This window comes from Anguilla anguilla, chromosome 9 (genome assembly GCF_013347855.1).
Source record: "Anguilla anguilla isolate fAngAng1 chromosome 9, fAngAng1.pri, whole genome shotgun sequence".
NCBI lineage: Eukaryota > Metazoa > Chordata > Actinopteri > Anguilliformes > Anguillidae > Anguilla > Anguilla anguilla.
Genome location: NC_049209.1, coordinates 18,953,808 through 18,980,617, shown reverse-complemented (window position 1 = coordinate 18,980,617; position 26,810 = coordinate 18,953,808). Strand labels below are relative to the sequence as shown.

General features: G+C 38.7%; 2 protein-coding genes and 1 pseudogene across 2 annotated transcripts; all 3 read left to right on the top strand.

Annotated features, from left to right (window-relative positions):
• Nucleotides 1-4,112: 4,112 nt before the first annotated feature.
• LOC118236476 (odorant receptor 131-2-like) lies at nt 4,113-5,767 on the top strand. Its single transcript, XM_035434907.1, has 2 exons — nt 4,113-4,142; nt 4,358-5,767. The coding sequence occupies exon 2, from the start codon at nt 4,379-4,381 to the stop codon at nt 5,333-5,335; it is 957 nt and encodes a 318-aa protein (XP_035290798.1). The 5' UTR covers nt 4,113-4,142; nt 4,358-4,378; the 3' UTR covers nt 5,336-5,767.
• Nucleotides 5,768-5,986: 219 nt separating this feature from the next.
• Nucleotides 5,987-6,989, top strand: LOC118235857 (annotated as a pseudogene).
• An 11,431-nt stretch (nt 6,990-18,420) lies between these two features.
• On the top strand, nt 18,421-19,850 carry LOC118236484 (odorant receptor 131-2-like). The gene has a single exon (XM_035434916.1). The coding sequence runs from the start codon at nt 18,652-18,654 to the stop codon at nt 19,612-19,614; it is 963 nt and encodes a 320-aa protein (XP_035290807.1). The 5' UTR covers nt 18,421-18,651; the 3' UTR covers nt 19,615-19,850.
• Nucleotides 19,851-26,810: the final 6,960 nt, after the last annotated feature.

The following is a 26,810-nucleotide window of genomic DNA, read 5'->3' as shown; positions in this document are numbered from 1 at the left end:
TCACTGAATCCTAGCAGAAGCCTGCAGCCTATAAGCCTGTAACCTCTAACCCGAACACCCCGAAGCACAAGAAACTGGAAACAAGCAGGGGGACAATTAAATCCACAACTCCATTCCCTGTGAGTGGCCCATTAATATTTAATGAGAGGGTTAATGATGGGGCTGGGGAGCAATGCAGAACCAAAACATTTTAATGGCACTCTCGAGCTTTTTCAGTGGGGCCACCTTACTCCTCATATGACATGCGACCATCCACAGAGTAGGGACCAGTTTACTCTGCTGCAATGTTCCTGCTCCTGTTACATCACCTGCTCAAATGCACAACACTGAAATCCTCCATTTAATGGGCTGACAAAAGCCCTTTGTCTCTAGGCCCTTTATTAAAGCGATGACAATGCACAAATTCATATGAATGTTAAGTTTTCAAATTGGAAAGTTGTAGTTATGCCAAGCTGAATTTGCCTTCAATCAACCACCAATCATTTCAAATTTATCTATAATACACATTTCATAGAACTGAATGCAGTGTAATGTAACTGAATGCAGTGCAGCACTATTTAAAATGAATTAAAATGCACACTAAACAAAAGGCTAAATAAAATGAACATGTCACTCATAACACATTGCTCTGATGAATTAGGGCATGTTAAACTCACCTGAAATTAAACAATTAATATGAGGTTAAAGTGCAGACTGGCAGCTTATAATTTGAGGGTATTTGGATGGGGAAAATGGGTGCTAAATGCCTGTAATGTAATATTATTACAGCCGTTTTTATACATAGTTCCCCCATTTTAAGGGAAAATTGGCTGCTCAGCTGTTTCTTGGCAGGCTGTGTGTAGTTGCATCATTAGTTTATGGGCAAAAAGGCTAACAAAAGGTCTTGAGTTGATTCTATGTGATTTTGACTTGATTTCACCAATGAAGCAACTGAGTAACAAACTATTATAATATTGGTCTAAACACGCTAAACAACTTTACTCACTACAGTAATAAAGCAGAATGAGGTCTCTATTTTCCAGCTGGTGCATGGTGTGTAGTGCGAGCCATCACCAGGTCGAAATAAGGGTCATGTATGAAATGCACATAGTAAGTTCAGTCACAAAACTCATGATCGGCCTCAGCAACCACATGTTCTCATACTCAACCAATCACATACACACAATACTACATGTTCTCATACTCAGCCAATCACATACACACATCACTGCATGTTCTCATACTCAGCCTATGACATGCACGCATCACTACTGGAGTGCCTAAATTGACAAACAGTCCTCTCTCATGCTGCTTTTTGCCTGTGCTGCGCTTTGTAAGCTCCACTGCTGCTGCTCACAGGATTCTTGCTCTAACAAATGCTGCCCAAAGAATTACAGAATAGTCTGCAATTTGGGCCTGCGTGCCTGGTCAGACCCGGACTATGGCGCAAGTCATAGCCCAGCATACAGCAAGTGACTAATGTAGGACTTTCCCATTCAATTTGCACATGATCGTAACCTATTCAAAAGGTAATAGACCGTATTCGTTGATCATATGCTGTCCAATATGACTTTGATAAAATCCCCCAAGCAGAAAAAATGCATACTTTGCATTTATTGTTCATTGTCTTTTTCATAATATTAATTCCTGTACTATATTGCATTCTTTTTCTATCTGCAATGAGAAGAATGACAAGACATGCAACTTCTGCTTGATTGAACAATCTTTATATTTTAATTAAAGACTGCAGTCAAATAGATATTATGCTAGCTACTTGTATTAGTTATCACCTCCCAAGCTAATTTAATATCATCTGGTAGTGCTCAATAGCAAGAGACCGATGAACTAAAAGCAATGTTATTGTTTTGTCTGGAGGGTACACCTTTAGGCAACCTAATAATAAAGTTCATGTGTGGGTCACGCTATCCACATAGCATGTAGGCTACACATTCACCACACCTCAGGAGTGCCATTTGGAAACATTACCAGTTCTATGCCATTTGAGATTAAATATAACCAAAGAGAAATTCGCCTGCCACATGCAAGTGGTAACTGCCCTCCAACCCCCCGAAGGATTACACTTTTTTCCCCTCTAAAGGAGATCGGTCAGTCCAGTTTAGTTTAAGTAAGCCATGCCATTGTTGTAATGATAGACTCGTGCATTCATTTTTTCTTTCATTTGAGCAACAGTTCCATGTACCAAATAGTTGTATTGCTGCAAATTGCTTCATTTGCATTGTTATAATCTTCCCTGGTTTTATTTTGTTTAATAGAATTTCAAATACTTTTGCCAGTATTTTTAGTTACAGCATAGCACGTTTAAGCTATTTAGGTACTGGTTTAATGGAAAATTAAAACTGGCCCATAATAATTGAACATTTAGGTAAAGACTTAATGAAATCTTGATGGAACACAATTAGAACAAATCCAAACAAATTTCTCTCATTTATGAAATTCGTTCAAACTCAATTTTTGGAAAGAGAGACAGCCCTACTCTGCACCCCTCACACAAGAATGTCTTGGGAGAACCTTCTCATGAGTATATCCTCGTCTTCCATTGCAGTGGTAGATCACAGAAATTTGCAGGACCGTGCACAAAGCGCACAGCTCTTAAAGTGTGAGGGAGTGGGGGGTTTTGGGAGGCCAACCGCGACTGAACAGGGGGTTCTTCAAGCTATTCACCAGAGGTAAAATAGCCACAAAGTCTCAAGAGACAAGGACAGTGGAAAAATAAGGGAAAGGAAAACAATACTGCTTAGGGAGAGTATCCCAAAGAAAAGCTCTACGCAACCCACGTACTGGGTAAAAAAAAAAAAAAAAAACTAAAGCTTAAGGAGTATGAAAATAAAACAAAACTGCCGGAGCAGAAAACGGGGCAACTCAAAGAAAACAGTAACACCCTAAAGAAAGAATACTGAGCTTAGATTGTGGCACTAACTTGTTGCCAACAATCTAAAAAAAGCTAAAGACTGTTGTGCTAATTTTATAGCCACAACAATCCAATATCGCAACTCAATCCTTTACCTTTACCTTTACCTTTACCTTTACCTTTACCTTTACCTTTACCTTTACCTTTACCTTTACCTTTACCTTTACCTTTACCTTTACCTTTACCTTTACCTTTACCTTTACCTTTACCTTTACCTTTACCTTTACCTTTACCTTTACCTCGCTTGACAGAATACCGGCTCTCATGCAACATAAGTGACACTGAAGCAAAGCTTATCAGCTTGCTTGGGGCTTAAATAGAACGCCAACAGGTGCAAATTGTAAAAAGAAAATTTGCACATGTATAATTCAATCAACTCAATGGCCGTAATAACTGAAGAAAAGGCGCATGAAAAACCAATGGCCGTAATAACTGAAGAAAAGGCGCAGGAAGGAAAAGAAATGGTGGCATCAGCCAAAACCATGACATAAAGGGAATGAAAAGTGGTCATTTCATTTCATATGATTGAATCCAGCTGCAACACAGCCACTGATAATATATTCAGCCTAATCCAACCCATTTTCTACCTGTGCTGCACACTGAGCTTTGCATCCTCGCCTCTAGCCATGAAAATGCCATAATTCAGTATCCACGCCCAGTGTGCCCACGTGGACTGTGTCCAGAGCCCTGAAAAGTACCCCTGTAAATTGTGTTCCACCACGCTCATCCACATTTCCTTAGAGAAATCTTTACATTCATGTAATCCCAGAACCTGATGTCTTTGTTGATAATAAACAGACAAACACAGAAAACACTACTTTTTAAGCTACTTATCCTTGCTGACACATATTTATATAGCAACATATTTAGTCAAATCAACACTGATAGAGTACATTTTGCTCCGTTAAAGTACATTTTCATCTCTTCTGGACTTTTCGATTAGAATTACAAGTAACAGTGAAAAAATATGTGTCATTGTAATAGCCATGTCAATAGCTGAATCACTCCATGCACCTCTACAGGAAACAGGACCTAGTAGGTAATTAATTGTTCATTACCTGTCACACACACACATACACACACACACACACAAAGGTCCAGCTCAGAGGCGTGCCATTCTAAACACCCTGGATGTGATTGCATGACGTAACAGACATCTAATCCATTTATATAAATCAGTCACCAGCACATGCACTGTCTGATGCTGACATGATAACTTTGGTGATGTTTGAAGGTATTGCAAATTTTACTTCTTACAAAGGATTGTCTAGGCTGCTTGCAGCTTTGTAACATATGTTTTTATATCTTATTGAACTGTAGCAGTAAGGCATATATTATGACCAATGCGTTTATGTATATATACGTTTTGTTATACACTTAACATGTATTTTGAGCTGTTTCTTCATAGGTGAAATAGATTAATTATATTTATAATGAATATGTTTTCAGCAATTCAGGTAGAAGTGATCCATGGAGGAGGCAAATTCGTCTGAAGAGTTCACTTTCATACAGCAGGAAGCCTTCCATCTACATTTGGATACAGGGACCTTGACAAGAGTGGTTGTTGTGATTACAACTTCCATATTCTTCATTTATGTGAACAGCATCATGTTCCTCACCCTAAGGAGCAAGGCCACCTTTAGTGAGACATCCCGCTACATCCTCTTTGCCAACATGCTATTAATTGATTCTGTCCACCTCGTGGGTACCACATTGTTGTATGCAATTGGTGCAGCAGGCTTTCACCTGATCAAGACTGTCTGTGCCCTGCTGACACTGATGCCTGCCACCACATACACTACCACCCCCTTGAACCTGGCAGTGATGTCTCTGGAACGATATGTAGCAATCTGCTTCCCCCTGAGGCACACAGAGATCACCACACAGAGAAGGACAAACATTGCCATTGGATTAGTCTGGTTTTTCGGCTCCCTAAATTTCATTATCGACATGTTTTATATTACCATAAAACAACCACACTCTCTCACTGCAGTCATACCCTGCACACGGCCGGGCCTATTCCCTGCTAAATGGCATATACAATTGGGCCAGGGGTTAAACAGCTTTTACTTTGTTGTTGTGGTTTTAACTATCATTTACACCTACATTGGTATTATAGTAGCTGCTCGGTCTGTATCTACAGATAAGGTTTCAGCCCGCAGGGCCCACAGAACTGTGCTGCTCCATCTGATTCAGCTGGGACTGTGTCTCACCTCTCTTCTGTATGGAATTTTTGAGAGTATGACTGTGACAGCTGGTTCTTCCATGTACTATCTGCAAATCGTGAACTTTATCTCACTCATCCTTCTTCCTCGATGTCTGAGTCCCCTCATTTACGGCCTGAGGGACAATGCCTTCCGGCCACTGTTCCTCAGGTATTTCAGGTGCAACTTCAGAAAAATCAGACCTGATGTACTTGGACAATGAAACATTATAAAAGTAAATATTATTCCAATTAAAATGGTTTTAAGAAACTATTTCATGTCTAATTTATTACTATGTTTTTCATCCTTTAAAAGATTTTCTAACAGTATTGGAATTGCAAGATTCCAACTCACACTATTCATTGGTCCTCAAAACACGCTTTCTTAAAAAAATAATTAAAATAGTTTTTCTTTATTCCTTTTTCCATGCAGAAGAATGAAGTGCCAGACTTCACAAAGTTACCATACAATATCCAGCTTAGATTCTGATGTATCAGTTTGCCAATTGACTTTTCCATGTTTTAAAATGATTAAACAGGACAGCCATGCATTTTCTCCTAGCAGAATAAATAATCATTAGCTGGCAAACCATTGTTATTTCAAATTATCTTAAGGCTTATTTTCAAATGGTTGAGGACCTGATTTATTTCAGGAAATGTACTGGAATACTGTTGTATTGTTGTACTGTGGAACATTGACTCCTACCGAGATTTCTTCCTACATGTGTTCCAGGGAGTTTTTCCACTGTTGCCTCTGGCTTGCTCTATGGAGGTTTAGGCCAGGGCAAACTGTAAAGCGTATTGTGACAAATTACTTGTAAAATGGGCCATATGAAAAATATTTGTTAATTTAATTGCTTGATATTAACATTCAAGCAGATTTTCCATTTTATTTCAGTGGGAAGTGATCCATGGCGAAGACCAATGTTTCCTCTGAAGATTTCACGATTGTACAGGAGCAAGCCCTCTATTTAAAACAGGGTGCTGTGGTTCCAACAAGAGTTGCTGTGGTGTTGTCTCCTTCCCTATTCTTCTTCTATGTCAAAAGTGTCATGTTCTTCACTCTGAGGAGCAAGCAGACCTTCAGCGAGTCCTCCCGCTACATCCTCTTTTCTAACATTCTCATCGGTGATTCTGTCCATCTGCTGGGCATGGCAGTGTTGTACTCCCTTGCTGTGGGAAGTGTACACGTAATCAGTGCACTCTGCAGCCTACTGGTACTGATACCTACTGTTACGTTTTCAATCTCCCCCTTAAACCTGGCAGTGATGTCAATGGAGCGTTATGTGACCATTTGCTTTCCTTTATGGCACACAGAGTTTGTCACCAAAAAAAGGACATATTTGTCCATCTTTGTTGTCTGGTTGCTTAGTTCCTTAAATTTTATTGTTGACATAATGTACAAAACTGTGGTGGATTCACACTTTCTGATACCACACACAATTTGCAGACGACAGATGCTGTACATTGCCACATGGCAAGTAAAATTGTCCCAATTATTTAATGGTCTTTAGTTTGCAATTGTAGCTCTGATTCTCATCTATACCTACATTGGGATTCTGGTTGCAGCTAGATCTGTTTCCACAAACAAGGAATCTGTCACAAAGGCACACAGAACTGTGCTGCTCCATCTGATTCAGCTGGGATTATGTGTCTTGTCTTTTTTTGTATAGTACGTTAGAGAGATAGATAGGTTTACTTACGGCTGACTCATTGTTGTTGCACCTGCAATTCTTGAACTTTTTTTCCCTCATCATTCGTCCTCGATGTCTGAGTCCCCTCATTTACGGCCTGAGGGACAATGCCTTCAGGCCACTGTTCCTGGGGTACTTCAGGTGCAACCACAGTGCAGTCAAACCTGTTGTCATAACACAATAAAAAAAGATTTATTGCATGAAATAACTTTTTAAAAGAGCTTTATTATTGACTGAGCAAGGTAATGCCTTAAAATATGATTTGACATGACATATTCCCTTTTTCAGATTTAGGGCCAAGAGCTCTATTTTCCGGAATCAATGATGCATGGGTAAAGTCTGCATGGGTGCACTGGGCGTGGCTGCTGAATTTTGGTAGTTTTGTGGCCTAAGGCAAGGAGCACACAACTCAAATCACGTGGCTCAGATGGAAAATGGGCTGAATAAGGCTTAATATATTATCAGTGAGCTCATTGGACCTGATTTTCATCAACCGTGTGCTTTGTGTACTGGTGCACTGCCAATTACCACTGCAGGAAAAAAGAATATACTCATGAGAATTTCTTTCTCCCAAGATATTCTTAAGCAGGAGCTGCAGAGTTGGACTGTCATATTTTTAGAGGATTGAGCTCAAAGTACTCTCATCAATAAGATAAATTTATTATGCTAAAAATTAAAATTAAACATAGCCTATTATAATTAATATGGCCCTGTTTTAAATTCCCATTAAAGCTGTAGCTAAATAGCTTAATGTGCTATGCTATAAGAAATAATGACAGCAGTATCTTGAAGTTTTATTTAACAAAATACAACCAGGTATAGATAACCCAAAAAAAATGAACAATGATGCCATTAACAGCAATAAAATGACTTGGTATCAACTATTGCTCAAACAAAAGAAACAATTATAATGCAGAAGTCCAGAATTATTTCGTAACAATGGCATTGATTGCTTATATTAAACTGAACTGATCAAACTCCTTTAGAGGTGAAAATGTGTATGCCTTTGGGGGGTTGGATGTCAGTTGCCGCTTGCAGACAACTTTCTCCTTGTTTATTATTTTGCCTCTTATTGGCATATGCAACTTGTAATATTTTCAAATGGCACTCCTGAGGTGCGGTGGGTTTTTTTTCTTTGTTTCTCCATTTGGAATGCATAACCTACATGCCCCGCGGAGAGCATGACCTACACATGAACTTTATTTTTAGGCTACCTAATGGTATACGATACAGACAAACATGGTTTGTTGTTTATCAGCCCGTTTCATATTGAGCACTACCAGATTATGTTAAATTAGCTTGGAAGGCGGTAATTAATGCAGTTAATTTAACTTGAATGTAACTTGCATATAGCTATCATAACTACAGTTGCAAAATAAATGAAAAGATTGTTCAAGCTGAAGTTGCGTGTATTGTCATTCTTCTCATTACAGATATGTGTAAGAAAAAGAATGGAATACAATATTAGCAACTCGCTGTATGCTGGGCTGCTACTTGTGCCACAGACCTGGTCTGAGCAGTTGGGTTGCGCAGGCACGAGTCACAGACTACTCTGTCACCATAATTCAGACCCATCCCCAATTGCCCCTCTCGTCCTACTTCAAATTACCAAATGGGCTCAGGCGCGACAATCACCATGATGAAAATGCCACTTCACCAGTGCAACAGCTAGCCCACACGGTATGAGCCAGCTGGAAAATAGAGCCCCTAGCCATAATTTTGGAAGTCACACCCAAGTCTCAAGTCTTTTCTATAAAATGGTAAAAACAAATAGGCATCATAATACACCAAATGTGATTAATATTACATTATAATTACATTTCATTTATATTTATATACAAATATCATTTAAATTTTTACATCCAAGATGATCCTCAAAACAAATATTTTTTACATCTGACACATTTTGTGAATCTGTAGGATTTGTTCCAAACTTTACACCAAAGGGTTTTTTGGCCAAAGATTAAGGGCTCGTTTTTCTCAAACTACCGGACCACTGTTGAGTGCATGTACTGTAGGAAACGAACTTTGGTACATTTGTAATGCTTGCTGTATTTGTTAATGTAGGTTCCATAGAGAACTGTGCTGCTCCATCTGGAACTGTCTCACCTCTTTTCTGTACAGAATCTTTCAATTTCTGACGGCCATGGCTGGCACTACTCTGTTCTTGTACCCGAATCTGGAACCTTCTTACACTCATCATTCTTCTCAGATGTTTGAGTCCCTTCATTTAAAGCTGAGGGACAATAGATTCCAGAAATTACTACCATAAATACTTGAGGTGCAAGCTCAACACAGTTAAATCTGTTTTCATGATACAGTAAATGTTCACTTCAAGATATGCTTTATGGTTTCAATAAAAATAATTATCCTTTAAATGTTTGTATGGCTGATTTGAAACACAGATACCCATATCCAGGGAAAAGGTTGAGGAATGGTTCCTACAAGTTCTGTTCTCTTGTAATGAAGAAGTAAAGTTCCACGCAGTATAACAGATGCTCATATCCATGTCAATGAACATAAGTTAAGTCTATATATCTAATAGCTTGCTGTTTTACATCTCACCATAATGTGAACCCGCAACCACCTACTTTTAATACATTTTTCCAATTACAGGCAACAACTTTTTTTGCCAATTTTTATTCCTCTGCAACGGCATAGCCGTGGCCAGAGGCATTATGTTTTCGGGTTGTCCGTCTGTCCGTCAGTCCCGATTCTCGTGAATGTGATATCTCAAGAACGTCTTGAGGGAATTTCTTCAAATTTGGCACAAACGTCCACTTGGACTCAAGGATGAACTGATTAGATTTTGGTGGTCAACGGTCAAAGGTCAAGGTCACTGTGACCTCACAAATCAAGTTTTTGCCTTGAGGGAATACAAAACACATTTTTGCCTTGAGGGAATTTCTTCACATTTGGCACACACATCCACTTGGACTCAAGGATGAACTGATTCGATTTTGGTGGTCAAAGGTCAATGTCACTGTGACCTCACATCCGTCCCATTCTCTCGTGAATGCAATATCTCAGGAATGCCTTGAGGGAATTTCTTCAAATTTAGCACAAACATCCACTTAGACTCAAGGATGAACTGATTAGATTTTGGTGGTGAAAGATCAAGGTCACTGTGACCTCACGTCTGTCCCATTCTCTCATGAACATGATATTTCAGGAACGCCTTGAGGCAATTTCTTCAAATTTGGCATAAACATCCACTTGGACTCAAGGATGAATTGATTAGATTTTGGTGGTCAAAGGCGGAGGCATACAACCGCGAGGCGGTATTTCTAGTCTTTTTTGCTATGGTAACAAAAAAGGGGCATAATCCTTTGTTGTTTCACTGTTCCAGTTTTAGTGTGGTTACATGAAGCTCTGCAACAGGCCATATCAGAAAATAGAGCCCCAGAAGTTATGATCAAAGTTAAGCACCACACATTTATTTCAGCAAAAAATAAATTGCGATGTGTGTTTTGAATTAAAACTGAATGATATAGCCTGAAGACATACAGGCTCTCTGTACTGTGATGTAGGAAAATAGTTATTCACCAATTTATTGATTAGTGATGTTTCTAAATTAAAAATCTTAATTTAGGATTTAAAATTCAATGAAGACGCTTTAACATGTTGGGTCTGGCGAAGGTTGGGTCATTCTTGGCCGTGTGGATATGGGGTGCATGCGTAAAATGAAGACAACAAGAGGGATAAGTGCTGCCCTACAATCAGCATTCCATACCAATATGTAGCATGCCATTACACTAAAACCTTTTAACTGGACGAGGCATCTGGGTTTATAAATTAGGATTAATACAGAGACGGACTGAAAAACATGAAAACATGAAGCCATGCTTCTGTTTCACTTCCATCTCTTGTATCAGCTTGACAGTTCCTTTCTTATCTTGTGCCATTATTTTCTCATGGATTCTTCACTGCCTTTGACACATCACTACTGTTCTACAGGAAACACAAACAGTAATTTTTATGACACATTACATAATGGTCTTTCACTGGCTGTGTATTGCCCATCAGTGCTTCAGAAGTTGTTCAGTGAAAATGTCGGAAAAACTACTGTTTAATGCCTCATTATTCGCAAAGCCCATGAACCCTCAGTGTGAATGCTCAGTGGCCCAAACACACTACACAAATAAAGTGTATGTTCTGAATTTTAACTAAAATTGTGGTAATTTTGCAGTGCAGTTTAATTCAAATGTTCATGCCGCCGCTACTGCTGGACAACATATTAATTTAAGGTTCATACGTGACTTTAAGCAAAACAGTGAAAATGTTCTCATTTTAATGTAGAATCCATTTCTAACAGGTACATATAAACTGAAGAACCTTGCTTAAGGGTACAACAGCAATGCCCTATCTGTGAATCCAACTGACAGCCATTAGGTTATATGGACAGTTTCCTAACCATCATACTATACTTCTGCCAGTAACTGCATTCATTTCTTCTGTGTGTGTATAATATGGCTCTCACACCCACTGAATCTTGGCTGAAGCTTGCGACATCCCGCCAAACAACCTGCATAACACATCCACAGAGAAACACAGGACAAAACATGTACCCAACTGCTCCCACAGCTACGAGTGGACGTTAATAATGAATGAGAGCATTAATGATGGGGCAGGGGAGCAATGCAGAGCCAAAACATTTTAATGGCACTCTCGAGCTTTCTCTGTCACGGTACCTCACTCCACACATGACATGAGGCCATCCACAAAGCAGGGAGCAGTTTACTCTGCAAAGTTCCTGCTCCTGTTACATCTCCTGCTCAAACACACAACACAGAACTGATGGGCCTGTGTCTATAGGCCTTCTAGCACAATAATTATACAACAGAGAATGCCACAATGATAAATAAATAAATGTGCAAATATAAACATTAATAAATGCAATAATCAAAAATATATAAATAAATCTGGAAAACAATATAGAGATATATATGTATGTGCAATTTATTGAGTAAAATATTACTTGACATTGATTTACTTTCACATTTATTTATTCATTTATTTCGATAGATATTTTCCTATTTATTTTTGCTTTTCTTGATGAGCCCAATCTGTCAATCAACTTGTTTTGGTTCACCCATTAAATCTGACATTTAAACCTTCTGTGTGTTCAGCTAACCATTCATTATCTACACCCGTGTATTCCTGGGCAGGGTCGCGGGGGTGCTGGAGCCTATCCCAGCGTGCATTGAGTGAGAGGCAGGATTACACCCAGGACAGGCCGCCAATCTATTGCAGGGCACACACACCATTCACTCACACTCTCTTACCTATGGGCAATTTAGAGTCTCTGATTAGTTTTACTGCATGTCTTTGGACTGTGGGAGAAAATCGGAGTACCCGGAGGAAACTCACACGGACACAAGGAGAACATACAAACTCCACACAGAAAGGCCCAAGCCGAGATTCAAATTCACAACCTTCTTGCTGAGGCAACAGTGCTACCCACTGCACCACTGTGCTGCCCTAGTGTCTATAAAAGTCCTGCAAATCCAGAGAAGAGCACCACACCCAGAAACAACTCAAACACATTTTAGAACAACAAATACAGGTAAATACGCATAAATTCAGCAAAAGTGTACAGTGCATAAAGACAGAGATTACCAGTGCCTCTCAGATATGCCTCATCATGGCTATTTTCTAATATTTTCAAGGTAAAAATCTTACATTACTTATAAGGAAATGGAAAAAGTCAATTAAATTAAATACTTTTACATTTCAGTAGTAATATATATTCAGAAAAAATGATAACCTCCAGCTCCAGGCTCCTGTCCATGGTGTTAATTATGTCTTCAATCTCTTAAAATTCAGTCATTAACTGAAATGTTCCATTTTAAGTGTTGCTTGACTAAAAACATAATGTCCTTCCATGATTCCCTGACCACTTTTACAGGGAGTATATGGACCCCCTGCAAGTCTAATATTCCCTGCAGTTTTAGACATGTTAAAGCTTGCAACATTCAACTGCCTTTCATGTAAAATGACTACCATTTATCTTTTGCCACGTGTCGTTTTGAAACACAGAATGATCCAGATTCATTCCTAGTATCTTCTGGGTCATCCTGACCAATTAATTACCTGTCACATAAAAGTGCATTCATACAGCGAGCAACTCATCAACCGAGTTGCCAAAAGTCTATTCATTCTCTATGTAGCTGAGCGACACCCTGCAACACAAGAAACTGAGCAACCAAAGTTGAATGAAAAATGTTGCCCACAGTTTAACTTTTCGCGAGCATCGCCCGTCAACCACCAATCAGAGTTTCGAGCTTCCTATTTCTCCAACCGATATGATACCATTTCGCGAATTATTTCTAGGGAGGTTGAATGTTCTGCCTGCTATGTAATCACAATGGGAGTTCCATGCAGAAACAAAACAAAATTGGCATCTGAGCTCACTTTAACAGGAGTACATAGAGCAATTAAAGTTTCAGAAGTGCACTGATAGTTCAGCAATGTTATTTTTTTTACTTTATATATAAATTAGGAATTTTTATGCAAACTTGGGGTCATTATAAAAAAAACTAATCACATTGAAGGCATTATTACTCATTTCACCACAAGAAAAACTGAAATGTTTAAAATATTAATTGGTTATTAGTTATTGATACGTTCGATATGTTCAGGTGTCCTAAAAACGTTACAGCTGCCAGCATCCTGAGGGACAGCCATTTTAGAAGCGATGTGGCAAAAAAAAAAAAAAAAAAAAAAAAACGGCAGTCGCTATCTTATTCAAAATAACCCCAGAAGGCTGGCGTTTTGCTGAAATGAAATGTTTTTCAAATTGTAGCCAATTCCTGTCTTGACATCCTGACTGTTCAATTCCGATTCGTCCAATTTTTGCCAATGAAGAAGCCCTATAAAATGTTTTTTGGCGTGTCTACACAGCTAAACCTCTATTGAACAATGATTTTTTATTTTTTTATTTTTAATATGCATTTCTTTGTCAAGGTCTTATCTACATTATGGTACAAAGCATTTGATTTTTATGAATGGGTGTTTTTTTGTAATTACAGTGAAAAGGAGACACGCGCAACCCTCTGGAATCCGAATCCACTGCAGACAGAATAGTGTTCCATAGACCGCTATAACGTGCTGCTGTAACGGGGGAAATGGTTAAATCGCACTCCTGCCCTCTACCACTAACCAGGTTTCTGCTGGACCCACCACTCACACAGCACAAAGTGAAGAACAAAGGTCACGTTTTATTGAGCTTTACAATTCATAAAAACAGGGACACAAATCGGACAGAGGATCTCGCCAGTCTGCAGTTACCACTCTCTCCTCTCAAGTCGGTGTCGACTCTAGAACAAGGGGGGGGGGGGGGGGGGGGGGGGGGGTTCAAACTGACTTTGAACCCACACATTGTTAGGATTGCCGGAAACGCGTTCCTTATGGTCTGGGGGAGTGATCTCCCCAAGCAAAAGCCTTGCACCACTCTCCGGCTCCACCAACTCAGCCGTGCCGACCCACTCTGCAGTCACCGCCGCTCTCCGTTTGTCAGCCCCGAAGGGGATACCGACTCTCCCGCCTTGCTCGCAGCCACTGCCAGGTTCCGATCTCCGCAGCCGCCCGCTCACAAATTAGGCGCTTGTTCTGCCGCACACAAAACACTGAACATCGCACTCACACAATAAACGAAAATAACCAAACCAACTGAAAATAACACTAAAATCACACCGTCCAAACGCTCATGAGCCCGGAGACAGCCACTCTCCCAGCTCGCCTCTCGTCCAAAATTAAAAAAGAAACACTCAAGTTGCTTTTCCACAGCATGGTACCGGCTCAACTTGTCTTCTCTCTACTCACTCACCACCTTTTTCCGTTTTCCATCAGGCAAAAGTTGTGGATAGTACCTGGTACTTTTTTGGTATCACCTATGTCGAGGTTCCCAGCAAGCTGAGGCGATACCAAAAGGTGGCGTAAAAACACTACAGACCACTGATTGGTCAGAAACGGCAGTTTCATGCGGCGTCGCTATGACGACCAGCTACATTGACGTGGGTACTACCTGCAGTGGAAAACGAAGTACCTGGTACCTGGTACCAGAGTCGAGTCGAGTCGAGTCGAGTCGAGTCGAGTCGAGTCGAGTCGAGTCGAGTCGAGTCGAGTCGAGTCGAGTCGGTACCACGCGGTGGAAAAGCGGCTTCTGTTTCACCCTAGGTGCGCTCATTTATACTCCTCGGGAGCTCAGGCCCAACGCATTCCTCATGCAGTCCATAATCATTAGTCAATTCCCCAATCAAGTACCTAATCAGTCATCTCATCATCCAATCAATCAATTAATCGTCCTCCTATGGCCCCTAAGCATCCCGTTTTCCCACACAGGGACCATCTACCCTTCCTTTCCCTGCGGGAGACCGCAAAATATGCGACAGTGCTAGTATATTCTTTCTGGTGGCCAAGTCACCAGGGAAACTTGTTTGAACAGCATGATCCTTACATGTGCGGCTTCATCAAGGTCTTATCTACATTGTGGTATAAAGTATTTTAGTTTTACGATAGGTGTTTTTTGTAATTACGGTGAAAAGGAAACATGCGCAACCCTCTGGATTCTGAATCCCCAGCAGATAAAAAAAGTATTCCATAGCCAGCTTAACCTGCTGCTAGTGTATTATTTCTGATGGCTAAGTCACCGGGAAAACCCGTTTGAACAACAATACTTTTACATATATTGTTTTTTACAAGTACGTGTCTACAGTATGGTATAAAGGATTTTAGTTTTACGAATGGGTATTTTTTTTTATTAGGGTGAAAATGGGGACATGACCCTGGTCAATCCCAGTCCCCAACTGGAATGGAATTTTGAAGCCACGGGGCCCATGTTTGAAAGTGAGACATTTTGGCGCGTATTATGTTTGGAGAGTACACTTTTCATTAAATAACGCACCCCATAACAATACATACCAGTAAAAGCGTACAATATATTAGTTTTACTGTACGAATACCACACAATATTGGTTCATGTTGTTAAAGGAAAACAGATAACCCCACCCTCAATGTCGCACAGGTGATGATGCGTTTCCCTCCAACTACAGTGATTACATGCGGAGCAAAGGGGTTAATTTTTAAAATCATATTATAGGAAACAACAGTTATATTCTGGCAAATTAGTGATTTATATGTTGTTATTTGACTATACTGTAGCATTTATGACATTATGCATGAAGAATAAACTGTCAAAATATGTTTTATGAAAGATCCCCAAAACAGGTTTGACCTCCATATTATTGCTTCGCTCAGTGAGGAAAAATGAACGAACAACTTATTATTATTGTACAATTGCACCCGGTGTTATACAACAAGAGTACAGGGATAAGCATCTGAAAATGACACTTGCAACATATTATGAACATGAAATCTTATTCTGTCATGCCTATCCACAAAACTACGTAGCTTGTTAAAACATATACAGTATATAAACATAAACAGTATACATCAATTCTCGTGCCATGTGACAAATATTGTGTAGGCCTTCTTAAAGGGATAGTTCATCCAAATTACAAAATTACATATTGGTTTCCTTACAGTGTAAGCAGTCTATGGACACGGTATGAAAGTGATCCATGCTTTGGTTTTGTGCCACAAATGCTAAAAAAATTGCATTTGAAACATTGGCTAGGTAAACAAAAGCCTGGCTTGCTGTGGGTAAACTATCCCTTCAAGTCAGCGTGTCCCAGCCTTTTTCCTTCCACGGCACACTTTCCAAATTTACAGGATCTCATGGCACACCACGCCAACAGAAAAAACCGAGAGCGACGTATTGACGTTGATGTGACGTGCCAGCAGTAGGCCTAAATGTTCTTTTGGGGTTTTAATTAAGCAATATGCATTTTAATGACATTTATTTTGGCGTTTGTGAATGGGATTTGTTAATTTAAGTTTTTTAAATTCATTTGAACATTAAAAATTTTTTAAAGGATTTTTCACACGGCACACCTGACCTCGCCTGACGGCACACCGGTTGGGAAACTCTGCTTTAAGTAACTCTGTAGATAAGTACTTATGTCTTCCTTCAGACACATTGTCTTAATTCTGACCTTGTAGTTGTGGGTTCACTGTCTGGAGAGGATAGGGGGGTCAACTTCTGTTCTGTGTTTGCCTGTCTGACCCACCATTTCCTTTGCTCCTGTTTTTTTTTTTTACCTTTCTGTGAGATCCTTCACTCTCTTTCTTTTTTGACTCTAAATCATTTAAGTAAGTTTGGTGTTTTGTTTTTTTAAGGTAGGCTGCTCTGCGGTCTGGGTCAGCATCCCTGCGCTGTCTGTACAGTCTTTGCTTTTCAGCAGCACTTCATTTCGCCATATCTATCAAAAGGAAAGACATATTATGTGGTTACAATATTGAAACAGTAATAAAATGCTAATAAGTCTGTTTTAATTGTTGAGGGTTTTATGAAACCTTACTTTGGGAAAAAAGTTAGTGGTGTTATTGATTGCCACTGGTGTTATCCTCATGTCACTGGTGTTACTAACTGGAACAGTAACACTAGTGACGATAACACCCGTGATAAATCTGCAGGCAAGATGGCATATCCAAGATGGTGGCCACTGTAGGTCAAACCACACTTCCTAAATTGTAAATAAATCACTTAATCATACAATTTGATCAGTTATTTTAATCAAATTTCCTTTCCCCTTACTATAAACTGTATAACACCAGTGATGAAATGAAATTACTAATTTATGCATAAAATTGTTAACATATGAAGAGAAAGTGCACACTCACTCTGTGCTTTTCAAAACAGCCCTGCCTCCAATGAACCTTTGACCCAGGAAGAAGTTGGCAAGGATGTTGCATTTTTTCAGTGGTGGTTTTTAGAAATGTGGACACCGGTGACATGAAATCAAGGGACAGCTATTTCCTGTAAATTATTTTATTAGTTGATATATTATAGTTTTTCAAGTAGTCTACTAAATAACTATAATACTTTCCTTTGTATTATGACATTTAAAGGGGGAGAAAAACATGTATTTTAACTCAAAATATGTCACTAAACCATGACTCCTTACCCGAGGGACAAGCCAATGGCACTGACCATGCTCTACAATATATTTTAAAAAATGGTTTACATATGTTTTATTAACAATAAAACACTTAAAGTAAAAGAAAAAAGTTTATATTGTGTCATTGTCTGATACTTTTGAGTGTTTTTCCTGGTGAATAAGGCCGGGACAGGAAAGCCACCATTTTCATAAAATGACCCATTTCTCTTCAATAATATGTAGTTGCACGAGACCACTAAGAGTATACAACAGGAAGCTCCTGCCCCTCCCTCAGCCTAGTAAACTTGAGCAACTAATCAACGGAGTTGGTCGCTGTGTGAACGCAGGGTAACAAACACAAACCATATGAGGTCACAAACCTTCAAGGGGAGTTGTGTCATTGCATATACTCTAGTGATGACTGCATGACATCACTGTTTCATTCTTGTACATAAATAAATGTCACCTGCACACAGATTGTCAGATGCTGCACAGCAACAAAAGGAGCCAAACGGTATTCCCGGTTTTACTTCTTAAAAAGATCTCAGTTATTTAGTTTATTGGTTTCTTTATATTTTGGTTATTATTTAAATTTGAAATGGCAATATGAACGTCAAATAGAAGAAGCATTCAGTCTTTTGCAAGGATCGCAAGGGTCTCTTCAATGTACTGCAGTTTATGTTTCTCCTTTGCACCTGTGACAGAACATTATGTCAGGAGTGCAGAGGATTTTCTTTATATTTTACTGAATTGTACAGTTTGATTTAAGTAAAAGAGATCAATTGTCTCTGTTGCTAACATTCAAGGTGATACAGATTTTTGCTGTAGATAAGAAGGAAGTGATCAATGGAGCAGGGCAACGTTTCATCTGGACAGCTCACATTCATGTACCACCAAATCTACCAAGCACAGATGAATGCCATAACTGTGACAGATGCAATTGTGGTAACATCTACAGCACTATTCTTTAGCTTCTTGAATGGCATCATGTTCTTCATTCTGTGGAGCAAACCAAATTTCAGGGAGAACTCCCGCTACATCCTCTTTGCCCACATGCTCTTCAATGATTCTGTTACTCTTATTAGCATTCTAGTGCTATACTTATTGGCCCTGGCATATATCCACTTGGCTAGGGCTGTCTGTGCTATTTTGATACTGATTACCGTCATCAGCACCAACAACAGCTCACTGAACCTGGCAGTGATTTCACTGGAGCGCTATGTGGCCATTTGCTTCCCTTTGCATCACGCAGAGATTGCCACCAAAAGGAGGACAAAGATTGCCATCGGAGTAACGTGGCTCATTAGCTCAATTAACTTCACGATTGACATGTTTTACATGATTGTGACTGATCCCCTGTCTTTCACTACACCTATAATTTGTACACGGCAGCAGATATTCATTGACAAATGGCAGATCGCCTTGGAACAGTGGTTAAGTATTTTTTTCCTTGTGGTTGTGGCTGTGACAATCATCTACACTTACATTGGTATTACGCTAGCAGCTAAATCTGCCCGCACAAACAAGGATTCTGCCAAGAGAGCACGCAACACCGTGCTGCTCCACCTGATTCAGCTGGGACTGTGTCTCACCTCTTTTGTCCATGCATCGGTTGAGGCGCTGATTTCAGGGACCGACGCTTCCGTGTATGTGCATCTGCAATTGTTCATCTTTTTAACATTTGTTATTCTTCCTCGATGTCTGAGTCCCCTCATTTATGGCCTGAGGGACAATGCTATCCGGCCACTGTTCCTCAGGTACTTCCAGTGCAACCACAGCACAGTCAAACCTGTTTTAATAACACACTAGGACGGTCAATAGTTTTAATTATGTGATTTTATAACCAATTTTTAAGCCACCATCCAGAAAAATGTCACGTTATATTCCTACATTCTGTAAACCCATTCCCTCAGACATTTACTGGAATAACAGGTAAAATATTACCAGATATTTGTGTAAATAATGGGGGAAGGATAAAATGAATGTTAAATGTATGATAAATGTTTTAAATTTCACAGAAGTCTTTCTAAATAAACCAAACATGAAAAACAGATTTCTCTCATTTAAAAAAGTAAGAACAAAAGAATGTGTACCAATGAGACCATTCAACACATTTGGCATGCCATTTGCCTACCGCCAGAGAGTATAACCTGGCCTTGAATGTCATAACTACATGCCCAAGCATGATGTTCAACCCATTGAAAACTGTCTATAAAAGAAGAAGTCCATCTTGATAACTGCCATGGATAGAAATGACATCATAATTTGTTACATAAAAAAGATTGAGGAGCTTTCTGATCAGAAAATACATTGGTAACAACAAAATGACTGCCAACGGAAGCTAGTGGTTATACTGCCTAGATACTAGAGATGGCGCTGAACACAAATACTATATTCGGCAACACTAGAAGAATTCATTCTCTCCGAATGTTTTCTCCCCCAGAATTTGGCCAATATTATTCAGATTCAGATTCAGATTTTTCCCATCTCGTTAATGAAATTTGCTCAATCATCAGCACCAAGTTTGTCAATTGGACACGCACATACAAGCCTGTGGAAGGACAGCAAGTTAGAGTTGCCCTCAACCCTTTATAGGCCAGAGCGACATCATCCGGCTTTGGGAACTTTACTGTGAAATTTGAATTGCTCCAATGCCGTAAATGCGATGTCCTCCTCGTTCCATGACTTTCCTAAATTTTGGGCTTAAAATAACAGATTTTTCTAAATTATAAATAATTCACTCAGTAAAGAAATACAGGCATTTGTTTCCTCACAAACCCCCCTCCCCAAACAACAGACAACAACAGATGGTTTTACTAAGACGTGAACGTGTTTCTGTCTACTTCGGCATGCTATTCAACTGAGTGACTGGTGCTTTCATACATATTTCCCAATTGCACTCTATTGAAATGAATTTCACACATATAATCACATGAAATTCATTCACTGCAATTGCATGATGTTGTTGAAGTTGATAAAGCATTTAGGTTGGGGATAAATAGTTCTGGATGCGGTAGTTAAGGAAATGATATGCTTAGAACTCCACGGAGATAACGCCGCCAACAGGATTTTCAGGATTTCACTGAAACTGAGACTTTGAATAAACTGAATAGAGCAGCTACATGACACAAACTGATTTGTGTGCGTGTGGTTCCAGAGAACCATAAAAGCTGTGTGTTCTCTGTGAAATTGGTAAGAGGAGAGTGATGGTGTGTAGTCCATGTTAATGTGCTGAATTTGAATATAGCACTTTGTATTTCTTTAACTTTTTTTTCCATTTTGTGTTTTGTCATACACATTTTAACGCTTTTCTCAGTGTTCCTGTAATATTCCTTTATACATTTTCCCTTCACCTATATAACAAAACCAACATAATTTAGAAATACGAACATTGGAGTAGGTCTCCTTTATTTCAAGAAAATAGTTTTGCAATATATGGTTTTCGTTTACTCCATGCAACTTTTCCGTATATCAGGGTATGTGTCTCCCCATCACTCTAGACTGCTCCCAGCTCATGGGCAGGAGCTTGTCTCCACAAAATACATCTTAGGGGAGTTTGAATAAGCTCATAATAGCTGGAGATGTATTCCACCCAGGGAAGATTTTAGATTTTTTTCTTTAATATATCCAAGCTTATGCAAATCAAACATACAGGTGAAGTGAGGCTTCAACAAAGAGGAGAGAAAAAGTAATAAACAAAAAACAACAAAACATACTAGCCTTGCAATCTGTAGTTTTTTTTATTTCATTAGGAGTTCATGGCTTAGTTCATAATGAAGATGAGGAACAATTTTTTTTTAATTATAAAAGCTTTTTTTTTCAGTTTATAACTGACTTCAGTGTTCCTTGGGTAGGGGTGGTGGTGAGGTTCATGCAGTTCATACTATGCAGTTCAGTAAAACATTTTGCTTATGTTTCAAGCTTTATAAAAACATTTTGCTTATGTTTCAAGCTTGATTTGACTGCTTGTTTTCCTTAGTGTTATAAATAGCCTGTTACAACTATTCAACATATTGATAATTGTTTGTTAAAAACTGCTTTAAAAAGCAAATTACCTGTTTGCTATTTTTGATGTAATTGCAAAACCATTACTTTAATGCTTTAATATCGTAACAGTGGCAGTGCCAGTGATTATAATGGTAAAATCAGGAATTTTTATCCAAATACAAATACAAATAATTTTGTTGGTTGAACAAATACACTTACATATACAAATAGTGGCATCTCCCTCCACCCCTACTAGATGCATCAACAGATCTCAGAAATACAGTCCCCTCCAAACGTATTGGAACAGCAAGGCCAATTCCTTTGTTTTTGCAATACACTGAATACATTTGGGCCTACAGGACATGATTCAATCTTATATGCCTGCTCAACCAATTTGCTCTGCGGCAGCAGGGTGCCTTGCACCCCCTGCCATCCGGGTAAAGGGTTCTCACTCGTCCCTACCACCCCTAGCTCCCCATTGGTGGAACAAACTCCATGTCTCTCCACGAACCACTCCCTCATTGCCCATCTTCCGCCATGGTCTGAAGACGGATCTTTTCAGACTATACCAGGACTAACTAACTATCACCACTTTGCAGATTATTTATAGCATTTAAAATTCCCCTTTTTCATGCTACACATGTACCTCCTGTGCCACTTATCTAACATGTACCTCCAACCGGCACTTATTGTGCCTCGTATCATTGTCTTGATGTTGTAGCTTGAAATGACTCCTAGTTTGACTTAGCATAGGTTTGGTTAGAGTAATGTTCACTGTGTGTACTGGACTTAATGTGCTTATGGCTATGAATAACTGTACAAAATGAGTATTGTACCTCATGTGACCTGTGTTTTGTAGTTGTTCCAATGACCTTTGGTATGAACTTATTGTACGTCACTTTGAATATAAGCATCTGCCAAATAAATGTAATGTAAATAAACTAATTTAATTAATTTTGTTTATTTTGAAATACTGTGTTGCAGATCATTTGATAGAAAACACACAACAAACTTGACTTGTTTCATGCTTAATGGTGGTATATTTTTCTGAATTCCTTGTGCATCTGTTACATCAATACCTACGTTATGCTGTTACTGTATGCTCTTTTATTAATTATAACCATCGTAGATATATCCACAGAGTCATTGAACAGTCCTTAGTCTGTTTGTTTTTAGAATCTTATTGTTGTATCATAATTAATGAAATATCATAAAATTAAGGCAGGCTAATACATATTATAAAATAGTACTTTCCAAGAACACAGTTCCAAACAATTCACACTGGTGCACTCAAGCAGGCCCTTTATGTAGAATATTGTGCTCAATTACCAGGCATGCTATTCCCTCCACTGACAGAGTGTGGAGCCCACAAAGTGGCAGATTATTAGGAATGGACTTGGAGTCAGATGGTCAATACACAAACAAAAGGGGGGAGTTAACTGGAATTTCATTTGAAATATTATTTAAAAACAGTATTTAAATTATACAGAACAAATTGATATTTCAGTTCTGTAATAATTTCTTTAAAATAGTATTTGATTGAATCATTTGAATTAATTCTGTTATTTGAAATGTACATATTTTTTCTCTTCACTAAGTATTTACAAATAAATAAAATAAAAGGAATTGGTCTTCTTGCATTTATTTTCAAATTACTGAACTAGACAAAATATCCATCCATTATCTATACCCGCTTATCCTGAGCAGGGTCACGGGGGGTGCTGGAGCCTATCCTAGCGTGCAATAGGCAAGAGGCAGGAATACACCCTGGACAGGCCACCAATCTATCGCAGGGCACACACACCATTCACTCACATACCCATACCTATGGGCAATTTAGAGTCTTCAATTAGCCTACCTGCATGCAAACTCCACACAGAAAGGCCCCAAGCCAAGATTCAAACCCATGTCGAGGTAACAGCACCCACTGCACCACCAAATATTTAAAATTCAAATTGCACATGTATTTCCTACATTTACAAAAGGAAATAAATGTATTTGAATGGTCATGTAACATTTGAAATGATTATTTGACCCAGGTATGGCACACACACACATGCATGCACAAATACACACACACGCGCACAGACACACACACACACACACACACACACACATACGCACATATATATATATATATATATATATATATATATATATATATGTATACAGTACTGTGCTTAGGCACCTGTAAAAGAGTCTTAGGCACCTGTAAAAAAAAATGCTGTACAGCTAAGATGCTTTCAAAAATAATAAAATGAAAGGTTATAAATATCGAAAAAATAATATAAAGAGTAGTAAATAGTTAAAAACTAAATGAAATCAATGTTTGGTGTGACCACCCTTCGCCTTTAAAACTACATCAATTTAGGTACACTGTCCGGCAGTTTTATAAGAAAATCAGCTGATAGGTTGTTCCAAACATTTTGGAGAACTTGCCACAATTCTTCTGCATATTTTGGCTGTGTCGCTTGCTTCTGGCTCTCCAGGTAATCCCAGAGACCCTTGATCAGGTTTTTAATCTGAAAAGTAGTCTATTACTTAAAATATTACTTTATTTAACAAAATACAAAAATGTATCTGTAAAATTTCATTTTTTAGAAAATTCATGTTTGGAAATCTCAAATTAGCTCTTTTCTACTGACACACTAATGCAGAAAACAAAAAATAAACATCTAAGACCAAATATATACTATATATTATATTAAAAAATCTAGGGTGCCTAAGACTTTTGCACAGTACTGTATATAGAGTACTGTGTAAAATTTACACAAGAAATGTCTTTTACCGACAATTGAGGGCAATTGAGTCAGTGATTATGATTTATTAAGGTAAATGCTGCCATCTTCTGGTAAAATCACTGCAAATGTCTGATGGTCTTTTCATGTAATCTAATGTCTGCCTTTCACAGAGGCTCGACACAGGCAATTACTTTTTAAAGACCAAAACAGGAAGAAATTTGCACTTAAACAACACTACTGAGTGTATTCAATATGAAACCAGGTTTGATATATCCAAACCACACAGGAAGAGAAGATCTGAGACTGATGAAACAATCTTAGGGCCAACACATAGTATGTTGTTCATATGAGAAAAGGCAAATAGAGCCAATTAAAATATTTATGCTGTACTCATATTTCACCACAGTGTCTTCCTGAGTTTCAAAGTACTGTCTCCAGGGCATGGGGCTGAACTTATTTTCTTCCAGGTCTGAAATACAGCAAGCTGACATGATATTGACATTAACGACAAGTTGTCAGACATGACATTAATAATTTCAAAATTGATTCATTTTACATTTACAATTAATGAACATCAGTTATCTGGCTTTACAAAGATGACATGTTTGCTACCTAACCATTGATAACCAGCTAACTAACTAGGTTATGAAATTGTGTGAATGAACATTCTTCATACACAAGCGTGCATGAACATTCATAAGAATCATTTCAATTTTTTGACAAGATCTTGCTTAAATTGTACTGCGTCGTAAAGTAAACTGGTCTTGTAACCTAAAGGTCACATGTTCGATTCCCGGGTAGGACACTGCTGTTGTACCCTTGAGCAAGGTACTTAACCTGCATTGCTTCAGTATATATCCAGTTGTATAAATGGATGCAATGTAAATGCTGTCTAAAAAAGAAGTTGTGTAAGTCGCTCTGGATAAGAGTGTCTCCTAAATGCTTGCAATGTAATGTAATGAAAGGTTTATAATTGTATTATTTTTTCAGTCCAACCTGACAAGATGCAAGACAATCTAACCAAAAGACTGGAATTTACTGTCAGTTTGTTTACAGTACCACTTTTCCATGCAACTGCAACACCTGAAGACCATCTCAAAGTGAGAGTAATATTCTACTGATCCAGTAGAGGACAGCAGTACGGTGGAAATTGCAGATGGACATTATTTGTTTAGTTGCTCCATACAACATGGGGTTCTCAGACTTCCGAGTTAGTGGTGCTATATTTAGTCCTAAAACTGGACAACATTCTGATCACTGAAGAGAAAAATATGGGTTTTCATGCAAAAATACTGAACATAGTGTGCTTATCTACACTCAGTGGCCACTTTATTAGGTGCCCCTGCTCATTAATGCAAATAGCCTGCTCCTCCAAACAGTAAATCACATAGCCACATCTCATAGTGAAGAGGTTTCATTGTTGTTTCAACAAACTTTAGAATGGACAAGACATGTAATCTAAGTGACTTTAACTGTGGTATATATATATATATATATATATATGCAAAGGGATTATTTTTTGGATACTGTGTAAAATTTCTTCACAATGGCCAGTTGTGTTGGTAATTATGAGGGTAAATGCTGCCATCTTCTGGTAAAATCACTGCAAATGTCTGATGGTCTTTTTACGTAACCTAATGTGTGCCTTTCACAGGGGCTGGACACAGGCAACTACATTTTAAAGACTAAGACAGGAAGAATTTTGCACTTAAACAACACTATTGAGCGTATTCAATATCCAAACCACACAGGAAGAGAAGATCTGATACTGATTTATTGTGATTCTTTGTCCCATTTCTAAAACCAATCCTAGGACCAACACACGGTATGGTGCTCATATGAGAAAAGGCAAGTAAATAGATACAGTTAAACTTATTTTAAAAAAAGAAAAAATACAATGAACAATAAATGCAAAGTATGCACTTTTCCGGGTGATGGGATATATATTAAGTCAAACTGGACAGAATATGAGTAGCAGCAACATGATGGCCTGTGCCATATGCCATAGACCTGGTCTTGGTAGATTGTCAGCAAAGGGGCAAATGACAGACTAGGCTCATTCAGATGAGCTGCCAACATTGAGCTGTGCAATGCAATATTGACTGACACACCTCCAGCCATGGCTTCCCTCCCACTTCGGCGCACAGAAAGTAACAGAATTACCAAACTGCACAGGTGCGTCGAAATACACTACGTGGCAATAAGTAAATGGACACCTGAACATGACACCCATATGTGCTTGTTGAACATCTCATTCCAAAACCAGAAGCATCTCGA

Excerpts from the sequence above, each read along its gene's own strand:
- LOC118236484 (XM_035434916.1), top strand. The coding sequence starts at position 18,652 with ATGGAGCAGGGCAACGTTTCATCTGGACAGCTCACATTCATGTACCAC.
- LOC118236476 (XM_035434907.1), top strand. The coding sequence starts at position 4,379 with ATGGAGGAGGCAAATTCGTCTGAAGAGTTCACTTTCATACAGCAGGAA.